We start from the raw sequence: 15,164 nt of genomic DNA, 5'->3' as shown, positions 1-15,164 counted from the left end.
GGGGCGGGTACATGTACAGGGGATCGCGGAAGTCGTCGTGTTCTCCCCGAGCTGTGGGGATACAACAGTCGAGTATTGTGGGAAGTACACTGTGGGGTATGGCGTCGGGTGTGGTGGTCGTCCTGGGCATCGTCCTTGTCCTCTCGGAGATTGCGCCGGCATCCCGCCAACCCCAGCAGGCGGCGTGGTCGTCGCTGTAGGGTGTACTGTCCTCCAGATGTGGCCTGATGGCGTTTCGTGGGCCCTGCAAGTCAGGGTCTTGCGTGTCTCAGCGGTAACGGGGCACGTGGCGATCCCGGACATCCCTGGTCAAAGTGCCGGCGTGCGCATTAAGGAGGTCCGAAGGTCGTGTGGAGGTCCCGGACCCCTCGAGGGGGGAGGTCCGGGCCTCCGGCTGCTAGCACTGGTTGTCCCTCTCCGAGGGGCTCGTGGCGACACCGGACCCCTTCCCGAATGGGGGGCGGGTTCGGGGCCATACGTGTGATGAGGTGGAGTCAGGACGGCCGGAGTTGGCAGAATAGTAACGGAACTGTGCCGAGTGCGCTTCGTCCCGCGTCGCAGGTCCCACAGTGTTGTCACAGCGTCCGGGATGGCAGAGCAGGGACCGGAGTTGGCGGATGGGACTCCGGTCACAGCCACTGTGGGGAATGGCGGCCTGACGCGGTCTGTCCTGGGTGCTGTGTAGGAGTGGTTGGCACTTAATGCCTCCGTACGACGGGCGGGTGAGCGGCAGGGCCGTTTGTCCCTTATGCCGAGGGGTGGCCTCGAGCGAGGCGGAAATGAGGTGCCTGCTCGAGGGTAGGTCCGCAACCTTCGAGTGAGACGGAGATGATTTGCCCGCTCGAGGGTAGATTCGTTACCCTCGAGCGAGGCGGAGATGCGGGGCGCAGTCGAGGGTCTCGATGGAAGCCCTCGAGCGAGGAGGAGATCGCTCCGCGGGTTCGAGAGGGGATGCGAGTGGGCCGCATGCTGGGCTTCTTTGAGTCCTTTCCTTTTTTCCAGATTCGAAGGAGGCCGTGGGCCTTCATGGGCCCAGTTGCCTAACGTGTGTTTGTGTTTTTTAGGGTGATCTTAGTACCACAATTAGGGTGTCCCTAATTGTGGCACCCGACAATATTGGTTCTACGCGCGTGGGAGGTCCGGACAGACGCGGGGAGGTCCCGGACCTCTATGGGGGTCCGAGCCCTCGGTTGTTGGCACAGAGCTCCCCCTCCTCAGGGACACGTGACGTCACCGGGCCCGTCCCAGAGCGGGGAGCGGGTCCGGGACCGTTGGCCCGGTGAGGCAAGAGCCTGACCCGTGGGGGCCAGCTGCTCCGCCCCTTAGGGCGTAGTTACGGATGACTACACGAGTCCTGCCTTAGGCTGACTTCAGCGGCTCCCTCAATGCGCTGCGGATGCGTAAAATCCGCAACAAGTCGACACTGTAGGTACTCCAGCAAGTTGCGCATGCGGTGCAGGAAATGCGAAGGGGGGCCGCGGGCCGCGCATATCAGCGCGTTCTCTCTCATCAGCGTGTTCTCTCTCATCCACGTCAGGTCCATGGGCCCCGAGGCCCCGGCTACAGTGGAAGACGCGCCGAAACCGGGCTTGGCGACGGCGAGCACAGCGGTAGCGGGCGCAGCAACAGCGAGCACCTCGGTACCCGAGGTCCCGACGTCTGTGCCGGATGTCCCCACCCCCAGCTCCCATCCTACAGCAGAGGAAGAGCTAGAGGTGGTCTCTGGTAGGCGGCTCTTGCAGGGTCCCCCAGAGGAGAGTGCGGTTCCCCTCCCCCGGGTGCTGGTCCGGGTCCAGCGGACGATAGAAGAGGTGACTTCTACTGCCGAGGTAGCATTCCGGCGGGAGTGGGCAGCTCTATAGAGCGGACTGAAGCCTCCCATGCTACCGCCGCCTGGTCCGAGCTTGAGGCCGACCTTGAGTCCTATAGGAAAGGGCTCCGGAAGGCGTTCGACCGGGAGCTCGCGGCGGCGGGACGGGAGAAAGCCCTGGCACTGCGGGAGGAGGCTATTGCCAAGGAAGAGGCCAGCCTTACAGCCCAGCGATCCGAGCTCGAGTCTCGTAGCCAGGGACTCGAGGTCCGCAAGCTGGAGCTCGACAAACTCTCTGAGTCCCTGCATCAATGGCGCCAAGAGCTGCAAGAGACCGCCAGCCAGTAGGCTGTTGCCGAGATAGAGCTCGAGGGGGAGAGGAAGTACCTTGCACAGCGGGAATCCCTCACCACCAGCATGGAGCAGGCCCTTGCGCGCCAGCGCGAGTGTCTTAAGACCCTGAAGGAGTCAGCAGCTCGGAAGGAGGCCTCGCTCCAGGAGAAGGCCCGCCAGCTGGAGGCGGCTCAGGCGGCACTGGATACCCAGGTGCAGGAGGCGGTCCAGGAGGCAGTCCGGTCAGATAGACTCCGGCGCCTGGAGCCGATCCTTGCTGGCCACCTTGAAGCCGAGGGCCGCGAGCTGTGCCGGATGGAGGCGGAGTACATTTTGACCTGCCTCCGGAGCCACGACCCTGCCATCTCGCTAGCCCCCATCATCGATGGTCTAGTGGCGGAGACGGAGGCCTCCGCTCGGGAAAGCGTGCGGGAGGTCGTCGATTTCGTAGCTGCTTATTTCAAGCGGTAGCCTGCAGATTCCTGAGCTGGACCATCACAGCATGCAAACTTTTGTTTTTTGTGTTATGTATAAACATTGTACTTGTTGAAATTTTAATAGAAAACATTTCAACTTAGCTGTTTGTTAGTTGCTCTGGTTTGCGGTATGCAGCACCCCGGCGCCCTGGCCCCCTGGTAGATAGGTTCAGTTGTTAGAACCTATCTGTCATCCGAGCCGAGAAGACGCTCCGGACCCCCGTATGAGGTTGAGAAAGTGTCCTTGGGCATAGGTGTAGCATAGATTGCAAGTCAAACGAGCGACTTATTCCCTGTATAGCAGAAAAAACTACAGATAGGAAAATCAAACTCGCTGGGATGGTAGTAATGATACTGCAACTTAGCTGTTTGACGCATGCAGAATCGATCCTTAGTGTCTGGCTCAAAGCGAACGCTCCGGGCCCCCTGGGAGATAGGCTCAGTTGTTTTGAGTCTGTTTACCACTGAGACTGGACCTCGATCTGCATGAAGCCTTAAAGCGGATGTCGGGACCCCCTGGTTCGTAGGCTCAATGGTTTGAGGCTAGCTACCACCAGTCAAGGCCTAACCTGCATACCAATCAAAGTCAAAGCTTAGTAGCAGGCCCACGGGACCTATTCTGGACCGGCCCCCAAGCTAGTACGAGGTCCGGGGCTCCGGATACGCAGGTCCAGGCAGCACAATGCTTGTTACAGAGTGGTGGAGTGTGTAGGCTTAGGGTACGGAACCAGGCTAAGCCGTTACACAGGGCTCCGGACCACTCCAGGAAACAAGCACGATTGTACCAGACCTGGCTCCGATGTTCCGGACCCCTCCCTAGCAGTGGGTGAGGCCATTCTGTCGTACTCGATCCTTTGAGATATGGAGCTGGACCTATCGTGTAGGACTTAGGAAGCCAACCCTTGAGTTAGACCGAGGTCCAGGCTCCTAATTACCCAGCACTGGGTACTAGAGCACTCGTTACAGGGTGGTGGAGTGTGTAGGCTTTGGGTACGGAACCGGCTAAGTGGCTACACAGGACTCTGGACCACCCCAGGAAACAAGCACTCCCTCTCCAGAGCAGATCCCTAGGGGTCTGGACCCCTCTCCCAGCAGCAAGGGGGTCCGTCAACTCAATACAGATCTTAGCTGTAGCGACAAGAGTGGAAGTCCGCGCGGGGGTTAGAAAGGGAAAAGCCCGAGAATTGAAATGCGAAATAAAATTTTGACACAAAGACAGAACTGAGAGCAAATCTTTCCTTTGCAACTTGATATACATGGCTTGCGCGATGGATGCCAGAGGCCGGGTTTATGAGGGCGGACCTCTACCGCTCTGGGCCACGCATTAATGCTAGCCGATGGTGCGATGGATGCCAGAGGCCGGGTTTACGAGGACGGACCCCCACCACTCTGGACCGCACACTAATTCTATCTTATTACAAAGGAAAAATTCATTTTCTGCTCTGTCTAAGTGTAAAACTTACGCAGATGCTCTATGTTCCATGGGTTGGGTAGCGGCACCCCTTCTTATGTGGCAAGGCGAACGCATCCGGGCCGGCATACTTCTGTAACCTTGAAGGGACCCTCCCAGTTGGGGAGAGTTTGTGGAGTCCTGCTCGGTTCAGGATCCGCCTTAGGACGAGGTCCCCAGCTCGGAGCTCCCTACTGTGCACGAACCGTTGATGATAGCGCCTGAGCGCCTGGTTGTAGCGTGCATTTCGGATTGCTGCTCGCCACCTTCGTTCGTCAATGAAGTCCACATCGTCACGCTGTAGTTGTTCTTGCATGGATTTGTCAAAAGCCTGGACCCGTGGTGAGCCCAGGTGAATTTCTGGGGGAAGGCATGCTTCAGCCCCGTAGACTAGGAAGAATGGGGTCTCCCCGGTGGCTCGGCTGGGTGTGGTCCGGTTGCCCCATAGTACGCACGGAAGCTCATCAACCCATTTTGCACCATGCTTCTTCAAGCAGTTATAGGTGTGGGTCTTGAGTCCCCTAAGGACCTCTGCATTCGCTCTCTCGACCTGTCCATTGCCGCGGGGATGTGCCACGGACGCAAAGCATAGCTGGATGCCGATGTCCTCGCAGTACTCTTGGAAGAGTCTGCTTTTGAATTGGGTCCTATTGTCCGCGATGATGCGGTTTGGGACGCCAAATCTGCACACAATGGACTTGAGGAATGCGACTGCTGATTTTTTGGTGATGTTCACCATAGGGGTAACCTCCGGCCATTTTGTGAATTTGTCAATGGCGATGTAGAGGAACCGGTATCCGCCGACGGCCCAGGGGAACGGCACCAAGATATCCACGCCCCATACGACGAATGGCCATGAGGGCGGGATCATTTGCAGAGCTTGAGCCAGTGTGTGTATTTGCTTTGCATGGAACTTGCATGCTTTGCAGGACCTTACCAGTTCAGCCGCATCCTGGAGTGTTGTCAGCCAGTAGAAGCCGTGCCGAAAGGCCTTACCAATAAGTGTGCGAGATGAGGAATGACTTCCACACTCACCTCCATGGATCTTCGCGAGCAAATTGCGGCCCTCTTCCTAGGAAATGCACCGCATGAGGATACCATTGGTGCCACGGCGGTAGAGATCCCCTTCTACCACCGCATAGCGTTTAGCCAATCATACTATGCGCTCAGCGGACATATCGTCATCAGGATGGATATTGTCTTTCAGGTTGTCCCGGATCTCGGAGATCCATGCATCGGGACCTCCCTGAGAAGGTGGGAGTGGCTCTATGAGGTCTCCAGGATCCTCAACAGCGCACACAACCCTGGGCGGGCACCACGGATGGAATGCCGCCGGGACCGCTAGCTTCGAGGTGCTAGCTTGATCCCCTTCACCCAGTTCGACAGGCTGGGCAGTAGGTCTCAGCAACCATCTTTCAAAGATGCCCTCGGGCATGGACGCCCAGGTAGATGCTCTTGCAGAGATATCATCTACTGCTGAGTTGAATTCGCGGGGAACATGTTGCAGTTCTAAGGCGTCGAAGTCCTTCTCGAGCTTCCTCATGTGAATGAGGTATGCCGCGAGCTGGGGATTGTTGCAGCTGCAATCCCCCCGGACCTGCTTGATGATTAGCTGAGAATCTCCTTTCACCAGGAGCTGCCGGACCCCCAGAGACAGGGCTTGTGTCAGGCCAAAGATCAAAGCTTCGTACTCTGCCATGTTGTTGGTGGCCTTGAACTCAAGGTGCACCATGTTCTTTAGCTGATATCCTCTTGGGTCGATGAGGACCACACCAGCTCCAGCCCACTGCTTGCGGACGGACCCGTCGAAGAAGAGTGTCCAGTGGGGTTCGGTGAAGACTGGTGTCCTGACTTTCGGCTCCGGGGGTCCGACGTTGAGGTCCGGACCCCCAGAATTGCTTGGGGAAGGAGTCCATTCTGCTATGAAATCAGCCAGGATTTGGCTTTTGACTGCATGGCGGGGCTGGAAGCCCAGCTAGAACTTAGCCAACTCTGCTGCCCACTTGGCGATGTTGCCCGTGGCGTTGGAGTTGTGCAGAATCGCTCTCAACGGATAAGAGGTCACTACGACAACTCTGTGTGCCTGAAAATAGTGGTGCAGTTTCCTGGACGCAATAAGTATGGCATAGATAAGCTTATGCGTCTCAAGATACCTAGCCTTTGCCTCGTGGAGGACTTCACTGACGTAGTAGACTGGCTTCTGGATGGTCCGGACCCTGGCCACCGGATCCGGCTCGCCCTTGTCCACCACGTCAGGTCCATGGGCCCCCTGCGGTCTGGGTTCCCACTGGGTCGAGGCTTCTCCGGACCCCCTTGTGCGGGGTCCGGACCTTCAGACAGAGGAGTGATTGTCGGACCCCCCATGTCCGTGGCCCGGCTCACCATCCTTAGCCGAGGAGACCCTGGTATCCCCCTGGCGAGCTTGCTCTATCCTCTCGGCCCGCCAGCACCATGCTGACCGCCTCTGCAGACGAAGCAAGATACAAAAACGACGTCTCCCCTGGCTCTGGAGCCACCAATACTGGCAGTGAGGTGAGGTGCTGCTTCAGTTCCTGTAAGGCTTGTTCAGCCTCTTCAGTCCAAGTGAATAGACCGGACCTCCTCAATAGCTTGAAGAAGGGGAGAGCCCTCTCAGCCAGCCTCGAAATGAAGCGGCTAAGAGCGGCCAGAGATCCAGTAAGCTTCTGGACGTCCTTGATGCGGCCAAGAGTCCTCATCGCCTCGATCGCCTTGATCTTGGCTGGGTTTGCCTCGATGCCTCGATGTGAGACCAGGAAACCCAGCAGCTTCCCTGCCGGGACGCCGAAAACGCACTTCTCGGGATTCAGCTTCATGCGCGTGGCGCGCAGTCGGTCGAAGACGAGGGACAGGTCCTCAACTAGTATTGACTCTACCTTAGTCTTGACTACAATATCATCGACATACACCTCAACTATATCTCTAATTAGATTACAGAAGGTTTTGTTCATAGCTCGCACAAACGTGGGTAAGGCATTCCGCAGACCATATGGCATGACAATATAGCAATAAAGTCCATCCACGGTTACAAAAGCAGTATGTTTTCTATCCTCTCTAGACATTTGAATCTGGTGGAAACCAGAGTATGCATCTAGGAAAGACAAAAGGTCACACCCGGAGGTGGAGTCCACAATCTGATCGATACGTGGAAGAGGATAGGGGTCTCTAGGACATGCCTTGTTAAGGCTAGTGTAGTCGATGCACATCCGAAGCTTCCCGTTGGCCTTTGGGACGACGACCGGGTTGGCCAACTGTATGGATCACCGGGGTGTCCGACCCTAGAGGGGGAGGGAGTGAATAGGGTCGCTAATCGCTTTTTAACCTAGGGCTCAAACTACTTGCATAAGATAAACCTAACACGTCCTATACATGCTAGTTATGACTAAGGTTTATCTTTGCTACTCTCTACTTACCCCAAAATACTTGCAACCTATAGCCAATCCTAAACAAACTAACTAGGAAAGTAAAGTCACGCAAGATAAAGTAAATGCGAAAATGTAATATGGTAAGTAAAGAGGTAAGTGCAAGAGGGATGCAAACTCCCAAGTAGACACGGTCATGTAACGTGGTTCGGCACAAACACCTACGTCCACGGGACACCGAGGCTCTTCCGATCACCGTCTTGCACTACGCCACCAAGGCGATGCCGGCAAGCAAAGACAAGTGCCCACAAGACACCGAGTCTCGTGCACCGCCACCGTCTCTCTCGGTCACCCAGCCGAAATCCACTACGGAGCTTCTCCACCAAGGAGGGGGCCTCCTCTTCCCCCGCACAAAGTGTCGTTGCCACTCCACACCAAGTAGGAGGGTCACACGACGATTCACAAGGATTGCTTGCCGCAGCAAGACTTCTCTCATGGGAGCTCTCGCAAGAACTAATCCCCATTACAAGCACTAAGCACTCTCACAAGTGTGCTTAAGCCTATATGATGTACAATGAAGTTCTATGGTGGTTGGAGGCGTTCTTCAAATGTCTTATGCTTCCTTAGTCTCCAGCACACTCAAATGAGCCGTGGGGTGGCATATATATAGCCCACACACCCCAAACTAGTCGTTGGAAAAAGACTGACAAAAAGCGCTATCACCGGTTAAACCGATGCTCCAGTTTTTGTCATCACCGGTTTAACCGGTGAGTGCATTTTCCAACTAGCCGTTATACTTCAACGGCTACCTGAATCGACCGACGTAATCAACCGATGCAGTGTCAGTTTAACCGGTGAGTGTAGTTGCTGAAAAACTAACTCTCTGCACAACTGCACCGACGTTCACCAATATCTAGCGTCGGTTCATCCGGTGTATAGATTTTGCCTCAGCTGCTGATTTCATTGCACCAACATATTCAACTTTTCTGGCGTCGGTTCAACTGGTGTTACCAAAACTCCCATACGTGCTCCAAGTCAATGCACCGACGTATGTAATTTTCTTAGCGTCGGTTCAACCGGTGATACTAAAATATCTCTGTCTTGATTTCTTTGAATTGGTTTTCTTCACGGTCTCTTCGATTCTTGTCCTTTGGACCGAAGAGGTTTCAGGGCGCTGCCTTGTCGAAACGGCACCAGGGGGTAGCTTGTGGCGTTGCCTGCCGCGTAGCTGAACGGGCCATGCCGTCGTATCCATTTAATGCGGCAGACGGGCTCTGCATGAATGCGGCGCATGCAGCTGCACTGTGTACCTTGGTAATATGCGGTCTACAGTGAGGCCTGACAAAGGCTGCCCCGTGTGCCGCGGCGGCAGAGCACGCCTCAACCACCCGCATTAAATGCGATGGGTGGGCGAGTCTTCCAGCGGAAGAATCGCGCCCGCGCCTGCGGGACACGTGGTGCCCCCGGACCCCGCCCCGGCGGTATATTGGTTCTACGCGCGTGGGAGGTCCGGACGGACGCGGGGAGGTCCCGGACCTCTATGGGGGTCCGAGCCCTCGGTTGTTGGCACGGAGCTCCCCCTCCTCAGGGACACGTGACGTCACCGGGCCCGTCCCAGAGCGGGGAGCGGGTCCGGGACCGTTGGCCCGGTGAGGCAAGAGCCTGACCCGTGGGACCCGGCTGCTCCGCCCCTTAGGGCGTAGTTACGGATGACTACACGAGTCCTGCCTTAGGCTGACTTCAGCGGCTCCCTCAATGCGCTGCGGATGCGTAAAATCCGCAACAAGTCGACACTGTAGGTACTCCAGCAAGTTGCGCATGCGGTGCGGGAAATGCGAAGGGGGGCCGCGGGCCGCGCATATCAGCGCGTTCTCTCTCATCCGCGCATCCTTTCCAACCGTCGCCCGTGACTCGCTTCGCTCCAACGGGTGGATAGCTCGTCTCCTCCAAATCCACCCGCCGCCGCCACCAAATCAGCCCTCCGCCCTCGTCCGCCGCTCCACGTCGTCGCTCGCCCGCCGCTGGAAGGTGCCGTTCGCCCGCCGCTCGAAGCCGCCGCTCGCCCGTCGCTTGAAGTCGCCGGTCGCCTACGGTTCGAAGCCGTCGCTCTCGTCCCCCGAGCGCGGCGGCGCGGCGGCAGATGTGGAGAAGCGTTGGAGTCGAAGGGCCGCAAGCGTAGGGGACGGCGGGCTGCTAGCGGCGACGCGGAGCGTTCGTGGGGGAAGAGGGCGCGGGGAACTCGATCCGTTGGCGGCGGATCTCCTGGTAGCGGCTCCTTGTCGACCGCACCGGCAGTCGTTCGTCCAAGGTACGTATGCTTCGTTGTGTCCAAGGCAGGTGGATTTTGTGCGTATGGATCTGTGATGTGGGTAGTTTTGGCCAGGTAGGGTTTGGCGGCAGGCTGGGTTTGGGGCCATGATTAGGCTATGGTTTCGCTCGCAATCCCACTGCCACCAGGGAGGAGAATACCGCGGGCGCCGCGCCGGACAGCGACGCGCCGCCGGGCCCGGGGACAAGACCAATGTCGCCGCCGAGCACACAGCCTGCCTGGACCGCGTCGGCACCTCCCTTCCTCGGTGCTCCGGCCTTTCGCGCCCGCCAGTCCCTTTCCCGCCAAAGTCAAGACCGCCGTTGCCTTTTGGCACCACTCTCAACGCCCGCCTACAGCTCCGCATCCACATCCTCAGTCTGCTGGAGAACCACTTCTTTTGCGCAGCCTTACATGAGGGCCTCCCTGCGGAAACACCTGCCCTTTCCGCATCCGCAACCGGGAGCCGCTGGAGCCAGCCTTACTACAATAGGAGTGGGTATCCCTGCTACAGGGTACCGACAGGTCAACAGAATCCATTCAGTATATCATGGGCAAAAATTAAAAGTACATTCAATATCCTGAGATAGGTTACTATTTGATATACAATGCTAGTCAACACTACATCGTGATCAAAAGAGCGTGCCATGATGCCACCCTGACCAAAGTTTGAAAAAAGATTTTTCCGACAATGTATATCTGTGACAATGTATATCTGTTACAGTTAAAAAAAACTTGACCTGTGGGGGGTGAGACCGCCCCCACGGCATTGTTTGAGAGGTAGAATGACATTCTCACAGCAGGCCAAGAAAACCCCCGAACCCCTGCTCCACCCGTACACGGGGGCCGTCGCCTTGTGAGTTAGGCCGGGCTCCACAGTGCTTTGGACGTGGGACAAGCGAGAGAGTTTTTTTAACCCAGAGCTGAAATTCGCCCCCGAGGGGGATCGAACCCAGGACCTCTGGGGAGTGCCTCCAGCAATGCTACCACTACGATAGCAGGCCTTTGGCATATCTGTTACAGTTACAAAGCACACTGCGAGATAGTTCTGGCACAACAGTAACTAAAATCGCGTCAAGGTCTTCGCCTGGTGAATCCAATGCTGAAAGGTTTCAGAGCTCACATGACAATACTGCTTTAACCAAGCTTGACGATTCTACTGCTTAAAATGGCCAGAGGTCGCCCCAAAGTGACCAGCGGGCCTGAAAATGCAGGGTAGGATTCTTGCTCTTGGTGACAACTACACGCTCAAACGTGCCTTCGGATGCGTCCCGTTTGGTGGCACGACATACATCCATCTGTACTTGCTTCCCTCTTCTAATGGGGCTGTATATAATCCGGCCCCATCCTCCTCCAAGGTCAGCACGAATCGTTTGTTCCTCCTCCTCCTCCGCTTCTTCACTGTCATGGAACAAACTTAATTCATGTTCATCTGAAGCATATGGTACCAGACTGTCCCCTCCATCATTAGGGGCCTCTTCATCTTGCTCACTTGGAAATTGATCGTCTAAGAAAAATCACGAGCAGTAAACATGAATTTCAGGAACCACATATACAAAAAAAGTCAGGAGGAATAAGCATAAATAGATATTACCATAATCGATGATAAGATCTTCTGGTTTTCTCTTAGCATGGCGTTCTTTAAGTGTCTCAAATTTCATGCCATCAAGTGGCCAAGCTTCCCTGGCATAGAGAAGAATGAATTCTTAAAGTCAAACAAATGCATGCACGATCATGTGGAAACTTAAATAAGATGCACTACTGCAAATGAATGTGCAGAACAAGATGTAGCACGAAAAATCTGAACTTCAAAAGTCACAAGCTCTTACTCTGGCCGTTTGCCCCTTCTTAAAGCAACATAGCAAAAATTTTCATCCTCAAAACCACGTAAAGGCACACCTTTTGACCTCTGCAGATATGAAAAAGAAAAAAGAGATACGAAAACAATAGTCATTTTAATAGGTAAAAGCACTTATGTAAGCCTATACTAAATTTAGAAAAAGGTGCTTCAATGCTGCACCAGAGTGTAAAGCTCCCACTTTACTACACACTCTTGGTCCTGCATCAGACACTACAATAACCCTAGAGATACTACTCAAATCTGAGCAATTTATTATGGACAATAAAAGCATATGTATGAACATCCATCTTATATGAAAAGCAAGCACAGAACAGCATAGCATCTTCTGTATGTGGGTGAATGGACTGTGAACTCCTTTTAGTGACTCAGATATAAGAAATACTCCCTCCGTCCACGAAAGAATGCAATCTTAGGATTTGAAATTTGTCCACAAAAGAATGCAACTCTAGAATACATCAATTAGCATAGGCCCCACTGATAGCTAAGAAAATCACTAAAAAATCATTGAAAAGCTCTGGCTAGCAGTCTTTTATAGGCCAAACAGGGGAGGCAAAATGGGCGGGAGTTCAAATTTTGCATGCTGCTGGCTGTGGAGTTTTCCAGTAGCTTCTTGTAGTGATCTGGCGCTCGAGCATATGTTCCATATAAATATTATTGTACACAGTGACATGTTGTATGGATCAGATTGTTGAATTCAGTTTGGAGCAATATTTAAATATTTAATTGTCCACTCTCATATCCTGCTATAGGGGTATAAGCGTCTTTTTACTTATTTATTGGTCTGCGTGTAAAATGCTAAAATTGCATTCTTTCATGGACAGAGGTAGTACAAAATTGTTCTCAACAACACAGAAAACAACCAAGAAAAGGATGAAGAACAGAACCTTGTAGGCACGTTGAGATGAAGTCCTCTCTAATCTCTGGACAAAGTGGCAGTACTTGTCTGAATTCTCCAATGGACATTGACCGTCATGGGGGCACTGATATGGAGATCAGAATCAGTATTATTGGAGAGAGAAATAAAATGAGCATATCCGGTTCCAACTTACAGGGGCAACCACAAAAGACCCATTTTTCAATGAGGATTCTTGAGCAACAATCCTCTTCATGTTACTTGGAGGATGGCTTGAGGATTTCTCGATTTTGCGACACTTCTAGAAAACGCAAACCTTGTGTAAATGAAATGCTACATAACAAGGAAATATGTGAAAGATTCGTATAGAAACATTTAGTCAGTGAAGCATACTCTCTTTTCCATCCAAAGGATATAAGAGCGCATTTGACTTATAATCTTCGCTCCTTGAGGTGTTCCAGGTTCCAACAAAACCTAAGGCATGCATTATTTTCTTCAGATACAAGAGTAACTCAAAGTTATTCCCCAGCATGCAAATACAGTGAGAGACAAGGACACCGGGAAGGGGTGGAGTGGGGGTTTGATTGTACCAAAACATCACTTGTCAGGTCCCAAAGCTGGCGCACTATTGTTATTCGGTCGCTCAAAGAAGGAATCTCCCCAAGTGCATAAGACTACAGGTTGAAGGAAGATAGTATTCAATAACAGTTCAGAGTTCGGACGTTAGGATCTCCAATGGAAAATGAATCGAATAAAAATGGCCTGTTATCTGAATTAGTTCCAGAAAAGTATATTTCTCACTTGACCATTATTATGATTCATGAAACGCTACAGGAACAAAGCAATTAACATAAATTACCGATATGACAAGATCGTGCCCACGCTCATGTTTTTCTATGTTGCGGTTCAACTCTTGGATGCTATCATAGCTGTGGATAAGTGGCAACCCCTTCAAACCTACAAAACATTGCCACATAGACAGTATAATTAACATTCCAGAATTGAAAAATGAAAATAAAAAAATTATGAACAAAGCAAGCAACACTTTTGAATGATTGACATTTGAAGCGTCATCGTCTCCTCGTAAGACAAAACCACTAGTGCACTTATCAGATAAAAGCACAAGGCTCAGGTTTACATTGCTGAATTCAGATTAACTTAGAACACGGTCCCATTATAATTTTGCGTTTCAAGATTTTTCATTTAAGCCTAACATTGCTACAAGCTTGCAAGTTACAACAAATAATACTACTTTGAACCACCTGAACATCAGCCAATGAATTGCACAATCAAATATGAATCACAATGTAAGAAACAGCAAGAGTGAAGCTTACTGTCGAGTAGACTTTGCCCTGCTCTCTGCATTTCCTTGGAAGGCTCGATCAGGTTAACCCGCTCTATTGATTTTGGCCACACTGCCCTCATCGCCCTGCATTTTTATAGCATATTAAGCTTATGTAAACAGGTACTCAGTACTGACAGATGTAATCATGACATGCTTACCAAAGAGCTGAGCTTGGCCCGGCACCAAAATCCAACACCTTGGCAGGCGCAAACTCTGGCAACCTCTGTCGAACCTGCAAAGTACACAAATCGGTCCATGAATGTGCTCCATCAAATAAAATCGGCTCACTGAATAACGAACAATATCGAGTTCTGGTAGTTCTCTAACCTCGCGGAGCACACGGTGGCATGCGGCATAGATGGCAGGCATGCGTGACGCAACATAGGCAACTGTTTCATCCTCGCGGTACTGCAGGCCGATATCACCATACGCGGATCGCACCTTCCAGCGCGCCGCTCGCTGCTCGGCACCCGAGGGCGCGTTGGGGTCGTCGAGGAGCGCGCCGCGGGTGGCGGCCGCGGCGAGCTCGGCGCCGGTGCCCTTGGCGCGGTCGAAGGAGGCCGAGAGAAGCAGCACCTTGCGGTTCATGTGCGCCTTGTCTTGGTCTGCGAGAGCACGCGCAAGTGGTTAGCGGAGGGGGGACAGGCAATCCGTCGCGCAGGTGGTGGGCGAGGAGGGAGGGCGGGTCACGTTGATTGGTTACCTCGGAGGTAGCGCTTGATGGCGCGGCGGAGGGAGAGGGGAACGAGGTGGATCCCCTGGGACTGCTTGGCGGCCGTGCGGAGGGTCTCCGGCGACAGCAGCCGCGGCGCCGCCTCCGGCAGTAGCGCGGGCGCCATGTCTCGTCTCGCGTCGGCGCGAGCAAGAGGACCGCGAGTGACAAATAGAGGGTTCAGGGAAGTGTCCCAGGCAACTGCGAAGGCGGTTTAGTGCTAGACGGTTCGGATCGAGAAGGAGAACCGTCCGATCGGATACGGGCGGCTATGATCAAGGAGAGAGCATTCTAACATGGCGACCCTTGAGGAAGAGGGATGACGCTCCCTCCTAGCGACCGCTCTTGCGATGGCGGAGGCGACACGGCCGACCCTCCCGACCTGTGCGCCGGCGCCGCCGCTGATCCACCATACACCCCGCCGCCGCCCACCACCACCACCACCACAGCCTCCACCACACCTAGCCCGCCGCCGACCGCCTTCCCTCGCCCAGCGCCGCGAGCTCGTCCTCGTCTTGATGGCTGACACAGCGACGGCGCGCAGCTAAGGAAGGATCATTCGCGACGTCCAGGGAGCACCTTCCAAGATCGCCTTCTCCGCGACTACCACTCCACTGCCGTTCCAGGTGCCATCAT

General features: G+C 54.0%; 1 protein-coding gene across 1 annotated transcript; it reads right to left on the bottom strand.

Annotated features, from left to right (window-relative positions):
* Window positions 1-10,806: 10,806 nt before the first annotated feature.
* Window positions 10,807-14,928, bottom strand: LOC120651921. The gene is made up of 12 exons (XM_039929557.1): window positions 14,520-14,928; window positions 14,144-14,421; window positions 13,975-14,048; window positions 13,806-13,900; window positions 13,331-13,428; window positions 13,062-13,145; window positions 12,865-12,945; window positions 12,668-12,772; window positions 12,503-12,598; window positions 11,587-11,666; window positions 11,352-11,440; window positions 10,807-11,264 (listed from the first exon to the last, which is right to left on the bottom strand). The coding sequence occupies exons 1-12, from the start codon at window positions 14,653-14,655 to the stop codon at window positions 10,921-10,923; spliced, it is 1,560 nt and encodes a 519-aa protein (XP_039785491.1). The 5' UTR covers window positions 14,656-14,928; the 3' UTR covers window positions 10,807-10,920.
* Between the last annotated feature and the right edge of the window lie 236 nt (window positions 14,929-15,164).

This window comes from Panicum virgatum, chromosome 9K (genome assembly GCF_016808335.1).
Source record: "Panicum virgatum strain AP13 chromosome 9K, P.virgatum_v5, whole genome shotgun sequence".
Taxonomy (NCBI): Eukaryota; Viridiplantae; Streptophyta; class Magnoliopsida; order Poales; family Poaceae; genus Panicum; species Panicum virgatum.
Note: the sequence above shows the minus strand (reverse complement) of the source record. Positions and strands in the feature narration are given on the sequence as shown.